The sequence below is a fragment of the Phoca vitulina genome, unplaced genomic scaffold (genome assembly GCF_004348235.1).
Source record: "Phoca vitulina isolate PV1807 unplaced genomic scaffold, GSC_HSeal_1.0 scaffold26, whole genome shotgun sequence".
NCBI classification, from domain to species: Eukaryota; Metazoa; Chordata; class Mammalia; order Carnivora; family Phocidae; genus Phoca; species Phoca vitulina.
The window spans coordinates 27,174,749-27,192,402 of NW_022589729.1; the positions used below are offsets into that span (position 1 = coordinate 27,174,749).

Sequence of the window (17,654 nt, forward strand, 5' to 3'; positions counted from 1 at the left end):
AAACTGCCCTGCATCAGACTGAATTCACCCCACTCGCACCCCAAACCACCACAGCCACTTACTGAAAGCCTTCATTAACACAAATCCCATGGCAGCACTTGGGGTCAGAAGGGTGAGGGCAGCCCCGGAGCCCTCCGGAGCCCTCGCTGTAACTAGCTGCAGACGAAGGGAAATGTGCAGGTGTTTACACAATGTAACATTTTACTCATGTGGTGAGTACAAAATAACCCCCGTTATAACCATTTGGAGATTTTGTGGTGACATCTTCCCTTCCTTCTTTCCTTTTAAATAGGTAAACATCTTCATTTAGAATCCTTCTCTTACTTTTGGCCTTCCAAGAAGTCTTCTTAGTTGCTTGGACTCATTGGTAACATCTTAGTTGAAATGACAGTCTTCACTGTTTTTGTCCGGCCTCTTCTTGACAACTGATTTTGTTCTCCATTGTCACTAGACATTACGCATTCATTATTTGATTGTGCCTTCTGTTCTAAGAGAGGAAGGAACAAGGAAAAACCAAGTTTCCACAAAAGTTGTTATTAAGCATCTGCCTTCTGCTCAGGTCATGATCCCAGAGTCCTGGGATCGAGTCCTGCATCCGGCTCCATGCTCCTGCTTCTCCCTCTGCCTGCCATTCCCCCTGCTTGCTCAGGCTCTCTCTCTCTTTTTCTCTCTCTGACAAGTAAATAAATAAAATCTTTTTAAATAAGTAATTAATATTTTATCTCCTTAGACATTGTAAAGTAACCTGTCAGGTGAAGAAACGTGATAAAACCTAAAGTTTTATTTTCAGAAGAGAGGCATGCCAAGTAAATTAAGGAATCTGTTGTCAATGCTTAGAAATGTTTGTGGACCTCTTGAGTATCTGGTCCTCTTCTTACTGGAATGTTAATTGCAAAAATATGTATATATTTACTAAGGTTATCATAATAAGTTCAAAATGTGAAACAGCTAAACTATCTAGTAATTTACTTGCCAAAGGAATGCAGACACAGGAAGTGCTGACGGAGCGCTGACCAACTTTGGACTTGATGAGAGAGCATGTCTTCAAGGTGCATGCATACGGAAGTTGGGTGGTGGGGTTTTGTGAAATCTCCTTAATTGGGAGGCCAGGGTTCTGGTTTTTTTCAGCCTCTGCTACTTAGTAGCTATGGGCCTCCGGCCGAGCAAGTCAATAAATTCCCTGAGTTTCCGTGTCCGTGTATATAAAATAAACATAATTGACATCTGGCCATCTGAGAGGATTATTGTGAAAAGCAAATGAGGTAGTGTATGTGACAGTGTTTCGAAACCTGAAAATCCCCACGAAGATCTATGAAACCATGAGTAGGAGGTTCCCTCAAGAGAGTATAAAGGCACCACATGACTGAAAAGGGGGACATCTCACCTTCAGTGATCAGAGAAGGCTGAGTGGGAAGGAGCATGGATTTAGCAACGCTTAAGGAATGAATCCAGAAATGCTGGGAAGGCTGATTCACAGCGGTAGTTATTTTACACAAATTGGCCTCTAAAGCCAACTAGGACCGTGTAGAATATAGGGCAGCCTCTGGCGCCCTCACCTGGTCCTTGGGTGAGATCCACTCTGTAACCCAGCGGTAGAAAGACGCAAGATAGAAAGGAGGGAAAGGCCAGGGGCTTTATGTGATTGGCCACCTATTTGGGTTCACATATGCTCAGATGAGCAGATTTATGGTTTATATTACCTGGTTTTATCTAATATAACCTTTATGATTGGACAAGTAACTTCAAAGTTTTTCTGCATAGAAACAGAATGAAGATAATTCTAATACGGCCAACTTAAGCAAACAAGAAAAAGGCGTAGCTGACCACACCTTCCACCCACACACATCCAGGCTCTTCTTTGTCAGAGACATGAGGAGGCGGAAACATTGTCAGTCTAATCACAAGTGACCAAAGACAAAAACAAAAAAATTCAGAAAGTACCAAGACTAATTGAAATGATAGCTTTACATCCACTATTATGAACAGGGAAACTCATTGTGACTATTTTGTCCTTGTAGATGTTAATAAATGAACATATTAAATCATCATGATTAGCAAAGCATTTGAAATGTTTATTTCATCTCCATCATATTTTTAAAATTTCTATTTATATATAATACATGATATTACATGTGTTTATAAATACAAAATTATTAAATATAGATATTTAAATATATTTAATATTTTACTATACATAATATACATATATATTTAATATTTTACTATACATAATATTTTACTATCCATAATATGTTATATGTATACATTACGTTATATTTATTTAGATGAAAGGACATATTACAATTTGTTATACAATTAACATATAATTGCATTATATATTATATATAATAGCTTTATAAGCTATATAATATGAATATAATTTAATATATAGTATTAAGTTGGTATAGTTTATGTGTTTTATAATTTATAATATATATTAATCTGTAAAATACATTATATGATATATATTGTAATATAATAAATTAATATGTTATATATAACATACCAAATTATATATTAGAATACATATTATAGATTAAATTAGATTATATACTATACCAAATATAATATATAGTATACTAATATCATGAATATATAAAGATTTTTAAACATTAAATATAAATATATAAAATTTTTGAAAGCGTATGCTCTTTTTTTCTTTAACTGATAGAGGTATTTAAATAAAACACTTGCAGATCTTTTCATAAAAGAGTAGAATAGGCAGAATGGAGAGCAGAGTGTACTCCAGGTTGATGGTTTATGTTTGAACAGGATGTGGAAATAATAATGAGTAAATTGTGCTTCTAGCACAGAATAAATCCATCTGCCTTGAATGGAAAGTTTGAATCGGGAGTATTTCCAAGTGGACTGTGTCACCCAAGACAAAGACCACAATGAGATGACAATATACACGCATTAGAAGAGCTAAAATGTTAAAAATTGTCCATGCCAAGTGTTGGCAATAAGAGGAAGTAACTGGGATCACTGCCTTGGAACCACTTTGGACAGCAGTTTGGCAGTTTCTTAAAGCGCTAAACACAAATGTATCATATGACTGAGCATTTTACTCCTAGGTATTGACTCAAGAAAAATGAAAGCATCTGACCACACAGAGACACGGGCATGGATTTTCATAGTGGCTTTATTTGTATTAGCCAACAACTGGAAACAATCCAAATGACATTCAACAGCCAAATAGGCAAACTAAATTAAGGGGTATTTGTACAACTGAGTATCACCTGGCAAAAAAAGAAATAATTTTTTATATATGCAACAACCTGGATGAATCTCAAAATAATTATTCTGTGTAAAACCTAGACCAGTAAAAGGGAAAAAAAAGTACAAATCAAGTGAGTTGGATTATATGAAATTCTAGAAGGTCAAATCAATCTGTAGTAAGAGGAAGAAGGTCAGAGATCCCCTAGAGAAAAGGGTAGAGAGAGAGGGGTATTATAAAGCAAAATGAGGAAACTGTTGGAGGCGTGATGGAAATGTTTATCTTGATTGTGATAATGGTTTCATGGTGCACATATACGTCAAGTTCATCAAATTGTATACTTTAAATATTTTTCAACTATTGTATTTAATATAAAGCTATGCAGAAGTGTTTCTTTAAGTAAACTACGGTAGGCCTTGAGTTCATGGAGTTCACATTAACATATTTCTTATAATTTGAGGGATTGGGAATGAAGGAGGAAAAGAAAACCAGATCAAGCTTTCTGTAGTGAAGGCTCATATGTTCCTTTCTATTTAGTCTATTGTTCCAATTTACGTTTTTTACTTTTCCCTCACAGTTAGTAGGTAGAAGACAGTAGGTTCAAGTCCCGGTCTCTATGAATCCAGTTTCTAACACTATACACTGTTACCTTTTGTACTAGTTTCTTATTGCTGCAGTAACAAATTACCACACACTTAATGGCTTACAACAACAGAAATTTATTCTGTTACAGTTCTGGAGGTCAAATTCTCAGATAGGTCTGTAGGGCTGTGTCTCTTCTGGAGGCTCCAAGGGAGATTAGGTTTCCCTGCTCTTTCCTCTTCCAGAGGCTGCCTGCATCCTTTGGCTCATGGCCGCCTTTCTCTACCTTCAAAGCCAGCACTGGAGCATCTTCAAATCTCCTTCTTCTGTCATTGATCCTTTGTGTCCCTCTTTTAAGAACCATTGTGATTACATTTAGGGCCCATCCAGATAATCCAGGATAATCACCCCGTCCCAAGATTCTTAATTTAATCACATCTGCAGAGCCCTGGTGCCATATTAGGTAACATTCACAGGCTCCGGGGATTAGGGCATGGATGTCTTTGGGAGCTCCTTGTTTAGGCAACCACACATTTCTACAGATTTTCAAAATCTTAGCTGAGCCTGCTGAGGGAATCTATTACCATTAGGGTCCAGCTTAGTAGCAAATGTCTGTAGCCCAGCAAGCAGCCGACAGTGTGTACATTGAATGTGACTAACGGGAGCATAAAATATATGTAGAATTTAAAGACAGAATCATGACAGAACAAAAGACAGGAAGGAAGTAAACGGAGTTAGCATTTTCTATGGTTCTTGCATTGCTGGGGAATGATAATTGTTCATTGCACATTAACATGGTAAGGATGCATGTTATCTTTAAAGGAGCTGTAAAAGAACATGTAACAAATAATCTAATAAGAGGAAATAACAATAGGGACTCCCGGGTGGCTCAGTCGTTTGAGCATCTGACTCTTGATTTAGGCACAGGTCATGATCTCAGGGTTATGGGATGGTGCCCCAAGTCATGCTCAGCACAGAGTCTGCTTGAGATTCTCTTTCACCTTCTCCCTCTGCCCCTCCCCCTGCTCAGGCTTTCTCTCGCTAAATAAATAAATAAAATCTTTTTTAAAAAAGGAAATAACAATAAAATACTAAATACAATTCATAATCAAATTGAAGACAAAATTGAAGAGAATAAAGAACATAGGAAATGAAGAACAAATAAAAATCAAATAGTAAGATGATAGATCTAATCCTAAATACATCAACAATTATAATAAATATAAATAGACAATTCCACTTTAAAGACAAAGATTAGCAGAGTGCTGCATTTCCCAAACTGTGGGCTGGTGTGCCCTGGGAGCCTCCAGGATGTCATAGGAGACCTATGGGCTATTTTAAATTTTTGGTGGAAACAGCCATACTTGGTATCTCTCAGATACTGTGCTCCCCGTAGCTCCTGGCTACATTCGATTGCAAGAGATTCCTTTTATTTTATTTTTTTCGGTAGGTTCCTCTTGATGACAACAAATCTTTGCAAAACTGGGTTTTTAGCAGAGTGACTATGATAAAGTCTCAAATGAAAATTACTGTAAAATAAGAAATGAGGTGGTGGTTTACAATTCAGTTCTAAGGTTTAAGAAATTGAGCAGTGCTCCACATCCCATTATTAAGAATTGTGGACAGGGTCACCTGGGTGGCTCAGTTGGTTAAGTGGCTGACTTCGGCTCGGGTCATGATTTCAGGGCCCTGGGATCAAGCCCTGCATTGGGCTCTGCACTCAGAGGGGAGTCTGCTTGAGATTCTCTCTCTCTTTCCCTCTGCCCCTCCTCCCACTCATGCAGGCTCTCTCCCTCGTTCCCTCCCTCAAAATAAAGGAATAAAGCTTAACAATAAAATCAAAAGCTCATTTCTAAGATCATTACTAAGAGAAGCAATTATTTTAACATTGTTAAGGTGTTATTTTTCTTTGATCACATCTGTGAAGCATACTGGAGAAAAAGAGGAAGGAGAGTAGAAGTTTCTCCATTAACTTGGATGTCACTGTGGTCTTGGCCTCCAGGTCAGTGCAAAGCCCCGGAACAGCTTCCATTTGCCAAGCTTACAAATCTGACTGACGAGTATGAGTTTCCCATTGGGACATATTTGAAGTATGAGTGCCGCCCTGGTTACTACAGGAGAGCGTTCTCTATCACCTGCCTACCCAACTCAGTCTGGTCAAGCCCTGACAACATCTGTCAACGTAAGTAACTCTGGACGGAGAACTCCTCTGTGTCAATCAAACATCCATAAGAGCTGATTCAATTGTTCAGATCTTGGAACTAAGACACCTATGACTTGTTAAGTTTGCCTCAAGTAGAGCACATGTGAGGGTGATTCTTTCCGTCACATCTTCCTACCCCTCTGTCTTGCTGGCACCTTCATTGCAAGTCCATTTCATGAGAAATGACCATCACAAGGCACGATGCAGGGAAAATCTCCATTCAGTAGGAGTGTCCCATTGTCACCACTGAAATTGGTCGTATGACTCGGAAAAGGGAAGAAAAGTGTAGGTGGGAAGAGAATCCCAGACTTTGAGATCTTTGACTTACACTGGTTGAATGACAAAAGAATCACTTTGCTAATAAGTGAAGTCTACATTTATCTGGGAGACACAATACCGGGATCAGATAGATTTGGAGGGGCGGTCTTTTTTGAAAGGCGAGCTTAGTAAGTGGCTGACCCTGAGGCAGTCTTGTAAGTTTCTTTCTTCAAATGCTTTTCAGTAAGCTCCAGCCAGGTTGGGGCCTTATGTACTTACTGAGAGAAGTTCGGAGTGTTCTATACCCAGTCCCCAAATTCTGCTTCTCTACTATAGGTAAATCATGTGGAACTCCTGCAGAACCCTTAAATGGCAAAATGATCGTAAACACAGACACCCGGTTTGGATCAACCGTTAATTATGCCTGTAATGAAGGGTGAGTTGGCAGCAGCATCACTTGGGATGACAGTTCCAGAATTGTAGCACCAATCTCTAAACAAGAGTCTTAGAAAATCTACCTGTCCATTCAATAAGACTTCTAAGTAGAGGCGATGGCTTGAATTCAGGTATTTCACTACATTTGAAATGACTACACAAATATTTGAAAAATAGGAAAAACCTGTATCTGTGCTAGAAACTTGGGGGTGGGGAGGAATGATACCTATTGCACACCAAATTAATGCACCTAAAACCTAAAATAGGAAGGACCGGCTCTCTAGAGAAGCAAATGGAGCAGACATTAGTGGATCTGTGCATATATTCTTACCCCAAGGCAACAAGAGCTGGAGATGGTAGACTCAGAAGTGGGAAAGAATGACTTGTTTAGGATGATGGAGGCAAGGTGGTGGAGAGGCAAATCTTGATTGCTATAGCCCCTCTCCAGAAATGCACACAGTGCAGAAATTTGCTGTGGGCATATTGTTGGCTTATCCTTAAGGGAGATAACCAATTCAGGAAAGAAGTAGGGAGACTGCTTTATCTTATACCTTAATTTTGCTTTGTTTTTATTCTTTATGGCTTACTTAAAAGACATATAAAATAAATAAGTGATCATTAAAAACAGGAATAACAATAAAGTGAACTTCAGTGTATACGCTATCCACCTTAGGAAACACTGCTAGTACCTTAGAAGCCTATGTGCCTTTCCCAGTTCCCATTCCTCCACCTCCAGGATCTCTCTGGAAATCACCATCCTAAAGTCTGTGTCGTTCACTCCCTTGCATTTGTTTTCCATTTTCTCCCATACATAGTCCTACTCAGTTTAGATTTAGCTTTACATATTTTGAGCTTTATATAAATGGCATGATATTATATGCACTTCTCGGCAACTCGCTTTTCCATGGAACATTTTGTTTCTGACAATTATCCATGTGGCTATGGTTAATTCATTGTTGCTTGGGATAGCATTTCCTTGAATGGATATACAACAATTTACTTTTTCTTGGTTGTTATATTTGGATTGTTTCTCATTTCTTTTCCTTTGTTTTGTTTTGGCTATCATAAGCATTCTCAATATAAATACACATGTCTCCTGGTGCCCATGTGAAAAAGTTTCTCTAGGACAGTGGTTTTCACACTAATTTTGCTATGATCCACAGCTAAGAAATATGTTTTACAATATATATACACATTCACACACATACACATCACACAGACATTTATATAAATTAAAGTATCAAAAACTTCTCACCATTTCTAATCAACATTGTACTGCAGTTTCAAACCAGGACAATTCATCATGAAAAGGAAACAAAAGGCATCCAGATTGGAAGGAAGAAGTAAAACAATCTCTGTTTGCAAATGATGTGTTTTGTATAGAAAATCCTAAGGAATGCACACACACACACACACACACACCCAAAAAACCCATTACAGCTAAAAGATAGTTCAGCAAGATTCAGGATATCAGATCAATATTCAAGATTAAATTGCATTTCTATACACTAACAATGAACACTCTGAGAATGAAATTAAGAAAACAATTCCCCTTACAATAACATCAAAAAGAATACAATAACTTCAAAATAAACTAAACCAAAGAAATGTTAAGATTATACACTGAAGATTATGAAACATTGTTGAAAACAAAATCAAAGAGGATCTAAATAAATGGAAACACATCCCATATTCCGAGATTGGATGACTTAATATTGTTGACATTGCAACAATATTGAATATTATAGAATTATAGAATATTGATCTCACCAAATTGATGTGCAGATTTAATACAATGCCTATGAAATTCCAGCATCCTTTGGCAGAAATCAACAAGCTGATCCTAAAATTCTTATAACAATGCAAGGCACCCATACAGTCAAAACAATCTTGAAAAAGAAGAATTCTCACTTTCAAACCTTACTCTAAACCTACAGCCATGAAGAATGTGTGTTACTGGCCTAAGGACAGATGTATAGATCAGTAGAATAGAATTGAGAATCCAGAAGTAAAGCCATACACTTATGATCAACTCTTTTTCAGCATAGGGTGCCAGGACAATCCAATGGTGAAAGAACAGTCTTTTCAATAGTCTTTTGTGTGTACACTTAGAGTCCTATTATATATTTAATATAACTTCATTGCTTTTTTATTATTTACCCACTCTGTTTATAAACAATCTTTTTACTTTTTACTTTGCTGTATCAGTATGTGTTAGGTGAGTCTCTGATAAACAACTTACAGTTAGATTTTCTTCATCCACTTTGATAATCTCTGCCTTAGAACTAAAGAGTTTAATCCATTTGCTTTTAATGTAACCACTAATATTTAAAATTAACGTCTACCATCTTATTTTGTGTTTTCTATTTATACTATATTTATGTTTTCACACTTCCTTCACTTTGGTGTTGATTAGGTTTTATATTCTTTTTCCATTATTTCCTTCAATAGTTTAGAAATGAGGGTCTCTATTTCTATTAGTTTAGAAGTTACCCTGGAAATTGTAACTTGTATCCTTTAAAAATTCTAAAGTTAATCACTACGTTTATCTCCCTCCATGCAATACATGATGTAAGAAAATTTTAACAAATTTGAATTTCCAAATATATTCAATAGTACATTGAATTCCTGTAATCACATTTATTTATGAATTTGTGTAATAAATATAGAAAGCTAGAAGTTAAGGGGAAAAAATTAAAGGGCTAACATTGTAGTCAAATGACTCAATCTTGACCTGAAAAATGAAGAAGACAAGTTCATATGTATCTTAATGGATTTAACCCAGTAGGATACTAATTTTTAAATATAATTTCGAACTGAACAGACAAGTATAGAAAAATTAATCTATTTAGGAGAAGGGCAGCTGATGTCCTTGTTATATGTAATATCTCTTTATACAAAAGACTGTAAGATTGACTCTAAGCCCCAGTCACCCAAAGTATGGCTCACAGACCAGCAAGGTCAGCATCTCCTGGGCGCTTGTTAGAACTACAGAATCTTCACACCTACTGAATCAGAACTGCATTTTCACATGATCCCCAGGTGATTTCGATGCACATAAAACTTTTGAGTAGGCCTGCCCTAAACTAGAACTATGCTAATTTCTGTAAGGTAGAGTTTGGGTAATTTTGTTTTTCATTACTGGGAGTTTCTGTACCTCTCACTTTTGACTACAGTGTATATGCATTAACTTTTGTAATCACAGTTCAAAGAGGTATTACTAGAACTTCCAGTTCCAGGACAAGATGGGCAGACTCACTTTTCCCTGAGTCTCTCTCTACATGTAACTAAATACCCTAGAAACTATTCAACACGCAAGCATAAAAGGACTTGGAAAGGTGGAAAGAAGATGGACTGGGGGTCCACAGAACTTAAAGAATGACACAATAGTGAGGTCCCTGGATTTTCTTTTTATCTCTCAGACTGGGTGCTGGAAAGGAATGCAACCCTGAATAGTCAACAAGCAGCAGAGACAGAGGAAGAGGGAAGCCTGTTCTCTGGTCATAGGACTGGGAATAGGGAAGCGCAATGAGGATGTAGTGGGAAGACACATTGATGGCTCTAGTGACCCAATCTGCCCACATGAACAGCATAAGCAGAAATCAGCGGTGGGGACTGGGAGTCTATCCTTCTCATGTCCACAGCCCTGGGAAGCAGCAGGTCCCAGTCCACCAGCAGTTGTATCAATGGGAGGACCTGGCCTTTAGTCTCCATGACAATTTTACTTCCTGCCCCATACCAGCCAGCAGCAGGGGGCCCTATTCTGCCTGCAGTGACAGTGTCAACAGAGCTCAGGTGGTGACACCTAGGCTTCAAGCCTGCAGTAAGAGGGCCCTTCCACTCACACCACGGATGCCAGAAGACCCAGTGTCCCAGCCCTCCACACAGCAGAAGAACACATTGCAGGCCCAACGTCTCTTGACCCTACACCCATGGCAGGGAGCCACCAACCCAGCAGCAGAAGGGAAACCACGTTCAGAGTTTCTGGATCCTCCATCCAGTAGGAAAAAGCCTCCTACACCCATGTCTCCTGGTTCTACGCCCAGCAGCAAAATGCAGCCCAGATAGATGCTTCCCACGCCTGGTGGCAACAACACAAGTGAAGGGGGAACTCCACCCTCTCCAGATAGCCAGAGAAGGCCAGAGAGGTTACTCTCCATCGTAAGTCCCAACATCTGCCATTCCTCACTACTGACACCAGGCAGTTAAAAGAAGCACCTCCACTGTCTACAGGCAGCATTATCAGGGATGCATTGGGAATTTAAGTGGAGCCATGAGAATGAAGCACCAGAATAGCACTGCAAGAGTGGAAAATTAAATGGTCATTGGAACCAAAGCCCACAAAAGTAGGCCAGAATCTACACACTACCCTAAAGAGGGTGGTTACACGCTAAAATAGATTTAAATAAGATCAAGAGTGACTTAACATCATATCCAATATGGGCCAGAATCTACACACTACTCTAAAGAGGGTGGTTACACGCTAAAGTAGATTTAAATAAGATCAAGAGTGACTTAACATCATATCCAATAGATACAATAGATACAATAGAAAATCACGTCACATCAAGAACCAGGGAAATCACAACTCAACTGAGAAAAGATAATCCACTGATGCCAGTACCAAGAGGAAGGAGATGTTGGAACTCTCTAACGAAGATTTTAAAGCAGCCATCATAAAATCGCTTCAGTAAGTAATTACAATTTCTCTTGAAAAAAATCTTAGAGGCAACCAGAGAGAAAGGACATGCTGCTTATAGGGGAACACAATTTGAATGGCGGTGGATTTATTATCTGAAAATATGGAGACCAGAAGGAAGTGGCCCACCTAGTTCAAGTACTGAAAGAAAAGAACTTACTAACTGTGAATTTTGTCTCTGTAAAAATAGTAATTGCATACCTGGAATAAATCCCAGTTGGTCATTGTATATGATCCTTTTTATATACTGCTGGACTTGATTTGCTATGGTTTATTGAAGATTTTTTTAGCATCTCTAAAATATTAGCAAATCAAACCTAACAATGTGTTAAAAGAACTGCATCCAATGACCACAGTGGAAATTACTCCAGGTATGCAGGATGGATTCAACATTCAAAAATCAATCAATGTGATCAACTCTATAAATAGGCTAAAGAAGACAATGTATATTCTCCTATCAATTGACTCAGAAAATGCAGTTGGCAAAATCCAATACCAACCAGTTCATGACACAAACTCACAGCAAGTTAGGAATAGAATTGAACAAGTCTGAAATCAAGGTGTCAGCAGGTGGGTTCCACTGGGAGCTCTGAGGAAGAATCCATTTCATGCTTTTCTCCTCGCTTCTGGTGGTTGCCAGCTATCCTTGGCATCCCTTGGCTATAAACACATCGCTCCTGTCTCTGCCTCTGTTCTCACATGGCTTTACCTCTGTATGTATTAACATTGTCTTCCCTCTGTCTGTCTCCTTGTCCAAATTTCCTTCTTCTTCTGAGGACACCAGTCATTGGATTAGGACCCAGGCTAATCTGGCAGGACCTCACCTTAACCCTGTTATATCTGCCAAGACCTTATTTCCAAAAGAAGTCAGATTCTAAGGTTTCAGGACAGAAATTTGGAGGCACACTATTAAACCCAGGATGGACATGAACAGACATTTCACTGAAGAGAATATATCGATGGAAAGTAAGTACATGAAAAGATATTCAGCTTCATTAACCATTAGGAAAATGCAAATTAAAACAACAATAGAACAATACCACACACATATCTGAGTTGCTAAAGTACAACCTAGTGAAAACATCAAATGCTAGCATGGATGTAGAGGAACTGGATCACTCATTCATTGCTGATAGGAACATAAAATGGTAAACCCACTCTGGAAAACAGAAATGAGCTATCAAGCCATGGAAAGACATGGAGGAAACATAAAAACATTTTACTAAGTGAAAGAATCCAATCTGAAAAGGCTAAATACTGTATGATTCCAGGAAGGTGGCATTCTGGAAAAGAAAATACGGATTAAAAAGATTGGTAGTTGCCAGAGGTTGGGAGGAGGGAGAGAGGAATAGGCAGAGCTCAGAAGATGTTGAGGGCAGTGAAACTACTCCGTGTGATAGATACCGTAAGGGTGGATACATGTCATTATATATTTGTCCAAACCCATAGAGTGTACAACACCAAGAGTGAACCCTAATGGAAACTATGGACTACAGGTGATAATGATGTGTCAGTGTAGGTTCATCAGTTGCAACCAACTCTACCACTCTGGTGGGGGCTGCCGATAATGTGGGTAGGTATGCATGTGTAGGGAAAGGGAGTAATATGGTAAATCCTTGTTATCTTCTGGTCAATATTACTGTGAACCTAAAACTGCTCTTAAAAATAGCCTGTATAAAAAATTGAATAGATGTAAGTACACTTACCTACACACACAATTTAGTACAAACAAAACTGAGGAAGTTTGAATAAAATTGGTGAATCATACCTATGTCAATATCCTGGTTTTAATATTCTACAGTAGTTTTACGAGACATTATGAATGGGGAATGAAGTGAGAATTTCTGCCTTTAACATTTTAAATATCAAATCTGTGTTCAACTTTTTTCATTCTGCTTGGATTTCCTTTGGTTCTAGTTTGATGAATCGTAAACACTTTAGGTTTAAACAAAAACGTAGCTTAAAGTAATAGAGAGGAGAGAGCCCATTCAGCTTAGAAGCCATGAAGAAACAATTGAAGCCCAAATAAAGACATACAATTTGGGAAAGAGATAGTACGATGACAAAAGGAAATTGTCCTTCTGAATTCTCCGAGACTGCAATCTCTTGTAAGTAGCAATTTAAGTAGGAAAATGAACAGGGAAAATAACATTCATTCTTCTTTCCCTCTAGATACCGACTTATTGGTAAGACCTCGATTGCATGCATCATCTCAGACAATACCGTCGCCTGGGATAATGATCCACCTATTTGTGAGAGTGAGTTGAAATATCCTTTCCTATTACCTTTACCAATAGAGTCTAAGTTTCCCCCTAAAGTTCTACAAACCTTAATTGAGTTCCTTTTGTGCATTCTATCCCTCAATACCTATGGGGTTTCTGGCAACTCTTTCCTTAGGTTTTTCCTTATCTTGTGCCTTTTCTGAATCTGGGGACTTAAATGCATAAAAGCCTTCAAACTTTAGTTTTCCTTCAATTAATTCAGAATGATGTTGATTGTGCCACCCCCAGTATGACAATCATTCTGCTTGGCAAATTAGTCAAGATTTTTTTAAGGTGATACTCTCAAAGGTTGGTGAAGCTGTTGATGAATCAACATGTTCACATACTCAGAGTTCCACAAAACCTCTTGAAAGGCACCATGTACCATAAGCCTGAAAATGGGCTTATATATGTTGACCCACTTCTTGCTATTTATACTTTGGAAATAAACACAGATTCTTCCTAGGAGTTCACTAGAAACTTTTCATTGCTTCATTCTTTATAAGAGCAAAAATGTTAAAGTAACCTAAATGTTTCCAACTATGGTTTGGAAAATACCAGAAGGAAAGAGTCATGTTAAAAATGACTATAGAGAATTCCCTAAGAAACAAAAATAGAGCCATGCAGAATTAGAAGAAATACATCCAGGGGCACCTGGGTGGCTCAGTCTGTTAAGTGTCTGACTCTTGATCTCAGCTCAGATCTTGATCTCAAGGTTGTGAGTTTGAGCGCCATGTTGGGCTCCACATGGGGCGAGGAGCCTACTTAAAAAAGAAGATGAGGAGGAGGAGGGAAAGGAGGAGGAGGAGGAAGAAGAAGGAGGAGTAGGGGGAGGAGGAGGAGGAGAAGGAGAGGAAGAAGAAGAAGGACAAGGAGAAGAAGCAGAGGAAGAAGAGGAGGAAGGAGAAGGAGAGGAAATGCATCCATACAGTGGAATGTTATTCAGCTAAAAAAGACAAAAACAAAAAAACAAACAACATGATGTCATGGAGATGCAATTAATGACATATACAGATGTTAATTATATACTTTTATGTGAAAAAAATAGATGACAAAACAGTACTCTGGCTGGATCTCTTTATTTAAAGATAATACACCTATACCTATTGCTATATTTTCATCTTCATTTCTAATTTTGTAACCCTTCCTCTATCTAATCTTCGGTGAATGGCTTCAAGCCTCTTTGGTGAAGGTGGAAGGAAACTTTCGCTATACGTTTTGGCTGTGTAGCAGCCCGCTTTCTCAAGAAGATCCCATCTCCTATTTATTTGAGCTGCACTGGATCTATCCATGGGCCCTCAAGTCTGGGAATTGGTTAACGAATAATCATAACTTTGCTGCTATAATATCATTTATTTAAAAAACCATTTAAGAAAAACCATTTCTTGTATATCACAGTGTAATAGTATAATACCCATAAATCAGGTGACAGTATATGTGGGTCTCATTTCAAGGCGTTCTGTTCCACTGGTGATTTATCACACTGTTTTCATTACCATAGCATTATATTAAGAGTTGATATCTGGTGGTATAGGCTCTGACCGTGCACTTCTTCCAAGATTTACTTGGTGATTCTTGGCCCTTTGCATTTCCAGATAAAATTTAGAATCAGCCTGTCAGTCTCCACACAAACAGTCCTACTCAAATTTGGATTGGCTTTCTATTGACTCAGTAGGTCAATGTGTGGGCCATTAACATATTTCCATTTTTGAGTTTTAAATTCATGAACATGATATATTTCCCCATTTTTGAAATCTTCTTTAATTTCTCTCAATACTATTTGCCAATTTACATTATAGAAAATAATGTAAACATGGAAATGTAATATTGGAGAATGTAACATTTCCTAATTGTTTCTTAAATATGCAATCCTTTCACCTTGGATCCAGCAATCTTGCAAAATTTCCTTATAAAAGCAATAGTTTATCTGTATATTCTTTTGGATATGCTGCATAATCATGTCATTGATAAATAATTATCCTATGTTTTAATCCTTTTTTTCCTTGTATCTCTTACTTATTTCTCTTGCTTGACTGTGTAGGCTAGAACCTCCAGTATAATGTTGAATGGAAGAGATGATAATGAGGTTTTTTTTAAGTTTTTATTTCTTTATTTGAGAGAGAGAGAACACAGCAGAGGGAGTGGCAGAGGGAGAGGGAGAAGTAGGCTCTCTCCTGAGCAGGGAACCTGATGTGGGGCTCAGTCCCAGGACCCTGGGATCATGACCTGAGCTGAATGAAGGCAGACGCTTAACCAACTGAGCCTCCCAGGCACCCTTGATAATGAGTTTTTAATAGTCAATATAAAGCGTGCTGTTTACTGAAGGTTTTTGGGAGATATTCTTTATCTGATTAAGGAAATTCTCTTTTATACTTAACTTGCTAAAAGATTTATCGTGAATGTGTATTCTAATTTATCACTGTGGATCTATTGAGATGACCATATCCTGTTTCTCCTTCACTGTGTTAATTTTTGTAGTTTTATATGTATCTCAAAAGACATTATTGTTGTTTTTATAAAAATAGTATTTATTTATACTTATCCGCATGTTAACTATTTCCATTATACGTCCTCCATAATTGCAGTTCTATCAGTTCTTTATAACACCATTTTCCTTCAATCTAAAAAAATGATCTTTTAGCATTTTTGTATTGTAGGTCCTCTGGCGATAGATTCTTTAAACATTTTTCTAAGTATGGCTTCTTTAAAAGTTATCATCTCTCTTTCTGGCTGCTTTTCCCAAATTGATTGCTCTTGATTTTTTACAATAATACTATGATGTGCCTGGGTAAAGTTTTGTTTGTTTGTTTGTTTGTTTGTTTTGTATTTGTATTGCTCGAGTTTGTATGGTTTCTTGAATCCGTGGTTCAGTGATAATTTTCATTGGTTTTGGAAAATTTTCAGTCATTACTTCAAATGTTCATGCTCTGATATCTCTCTCTGCTCATTGTGGGAATTCACTTACACATGTGTAGGCCTTGTCCTTCTAGCCTATAAGTCTATTACTCTTTTTGCTGTATTTCTGATTCTTTTGTCTCTCTGTGTTTTATTCTGGGTATTTCCTTCTGTCTTAGCTTCCAATTCATTGATTTTTATTAAACTGTGTCTGACCTGCTGTTAATTCTATCAGGTTCTTAATTTCAGTAACTGTACTTTACAATGATAAGAACTTGTATTTGGTTCCTTTCAAAATTTGCCCTGTTGTTTTTGTTTCTAGTTCTCACCAAAAATTTAGTTTTTGTATATTTTGTCCTTGAAGAGAGAAACATAACTCCCTCTCCCACTCCCCCTGCTTGTGTTCCTCTCTCGCTGTGTCTCTCTCTGTCAAATAAATAAATGATATCTTTAAAAAAAAATCTATTTTAAATCTATGAGCAAAAACTCCAATATCTGGGGCCCTAATGATTCAATTTCTATTGTCAGTGATTCTGCTGACTCTTCTTCATGTGATTTTATCTCTTTTGAGTACCGTGTGATCCTTCACTGTATGTGTGGAATTTTATTGGAAACCTTTCTGCAGAAATGAATTCAAGGTCTTAGATGACGAACCTTCTTCAGAAAGGATTCTTGTTGTTATTTCTTCAGAAACATGGGGGCACACGCAATGTGGGACCACTTTCACCAAGTTTCAGACACTGTTATTTTTCCGGGCCACCTACAGTACTTGCAGAACAACTGCAGTAATCTTGAGTCCCAGGGCCCATGGCTTTGAGGTCCCAGGACACATCCGAAGGTGTTAGCATGGCTTCCACGTTGCAAGACCTGGACTCCAGTTTTTGTTCCTTGATTCCATGAGATGATCAAAAGTCTACTCGCCACTCAGATGCGCCCTCCTGGTTCAGCTCACCTTCCAGCAGAAAAGCAGCCTACATGCCTGACTCTCACCTGGATTTTTATCTCCTGTCAGATCATGGTCCAGTAATGCGTCCCTAGTTTATTAGCTTTCTAATGCACTCACAGATACATTTTATAATTTATCTAGCATCTATAGTCTTTCTT

At 37.9% G+C, this 17,654-nt stretch overlaps 1 protein-coding gene across 1 annotated transcript in view; it reads left to right on the forward strand.

Moving 5' to 3' along the window:
• LOC116643532 (complement receptor type 1-like) overlaps nt 1-17,654 on the forward strand; it is a 61,209-nt gene that overhangs the window by 1,360 nt on the left and 42,195 nt on the right. Inside the window, exons 2-4 of the mRNA XM_032422392.1 lie at nt 5,802-5,981; nt 6,597-6,696; nt 13,567-13,652. Of these exons, the coding sequence (XP_032278283.1) occupies nt 5,802-5,981; nt 6,597-6,696; nt 13,567-13,652 (366 nt within the window). The remainder of the gene's footprint in view (nt 1-5,801; nt 5,982-6,596; nt 6,697-13,566; nt 13,653-17,654) is intronic.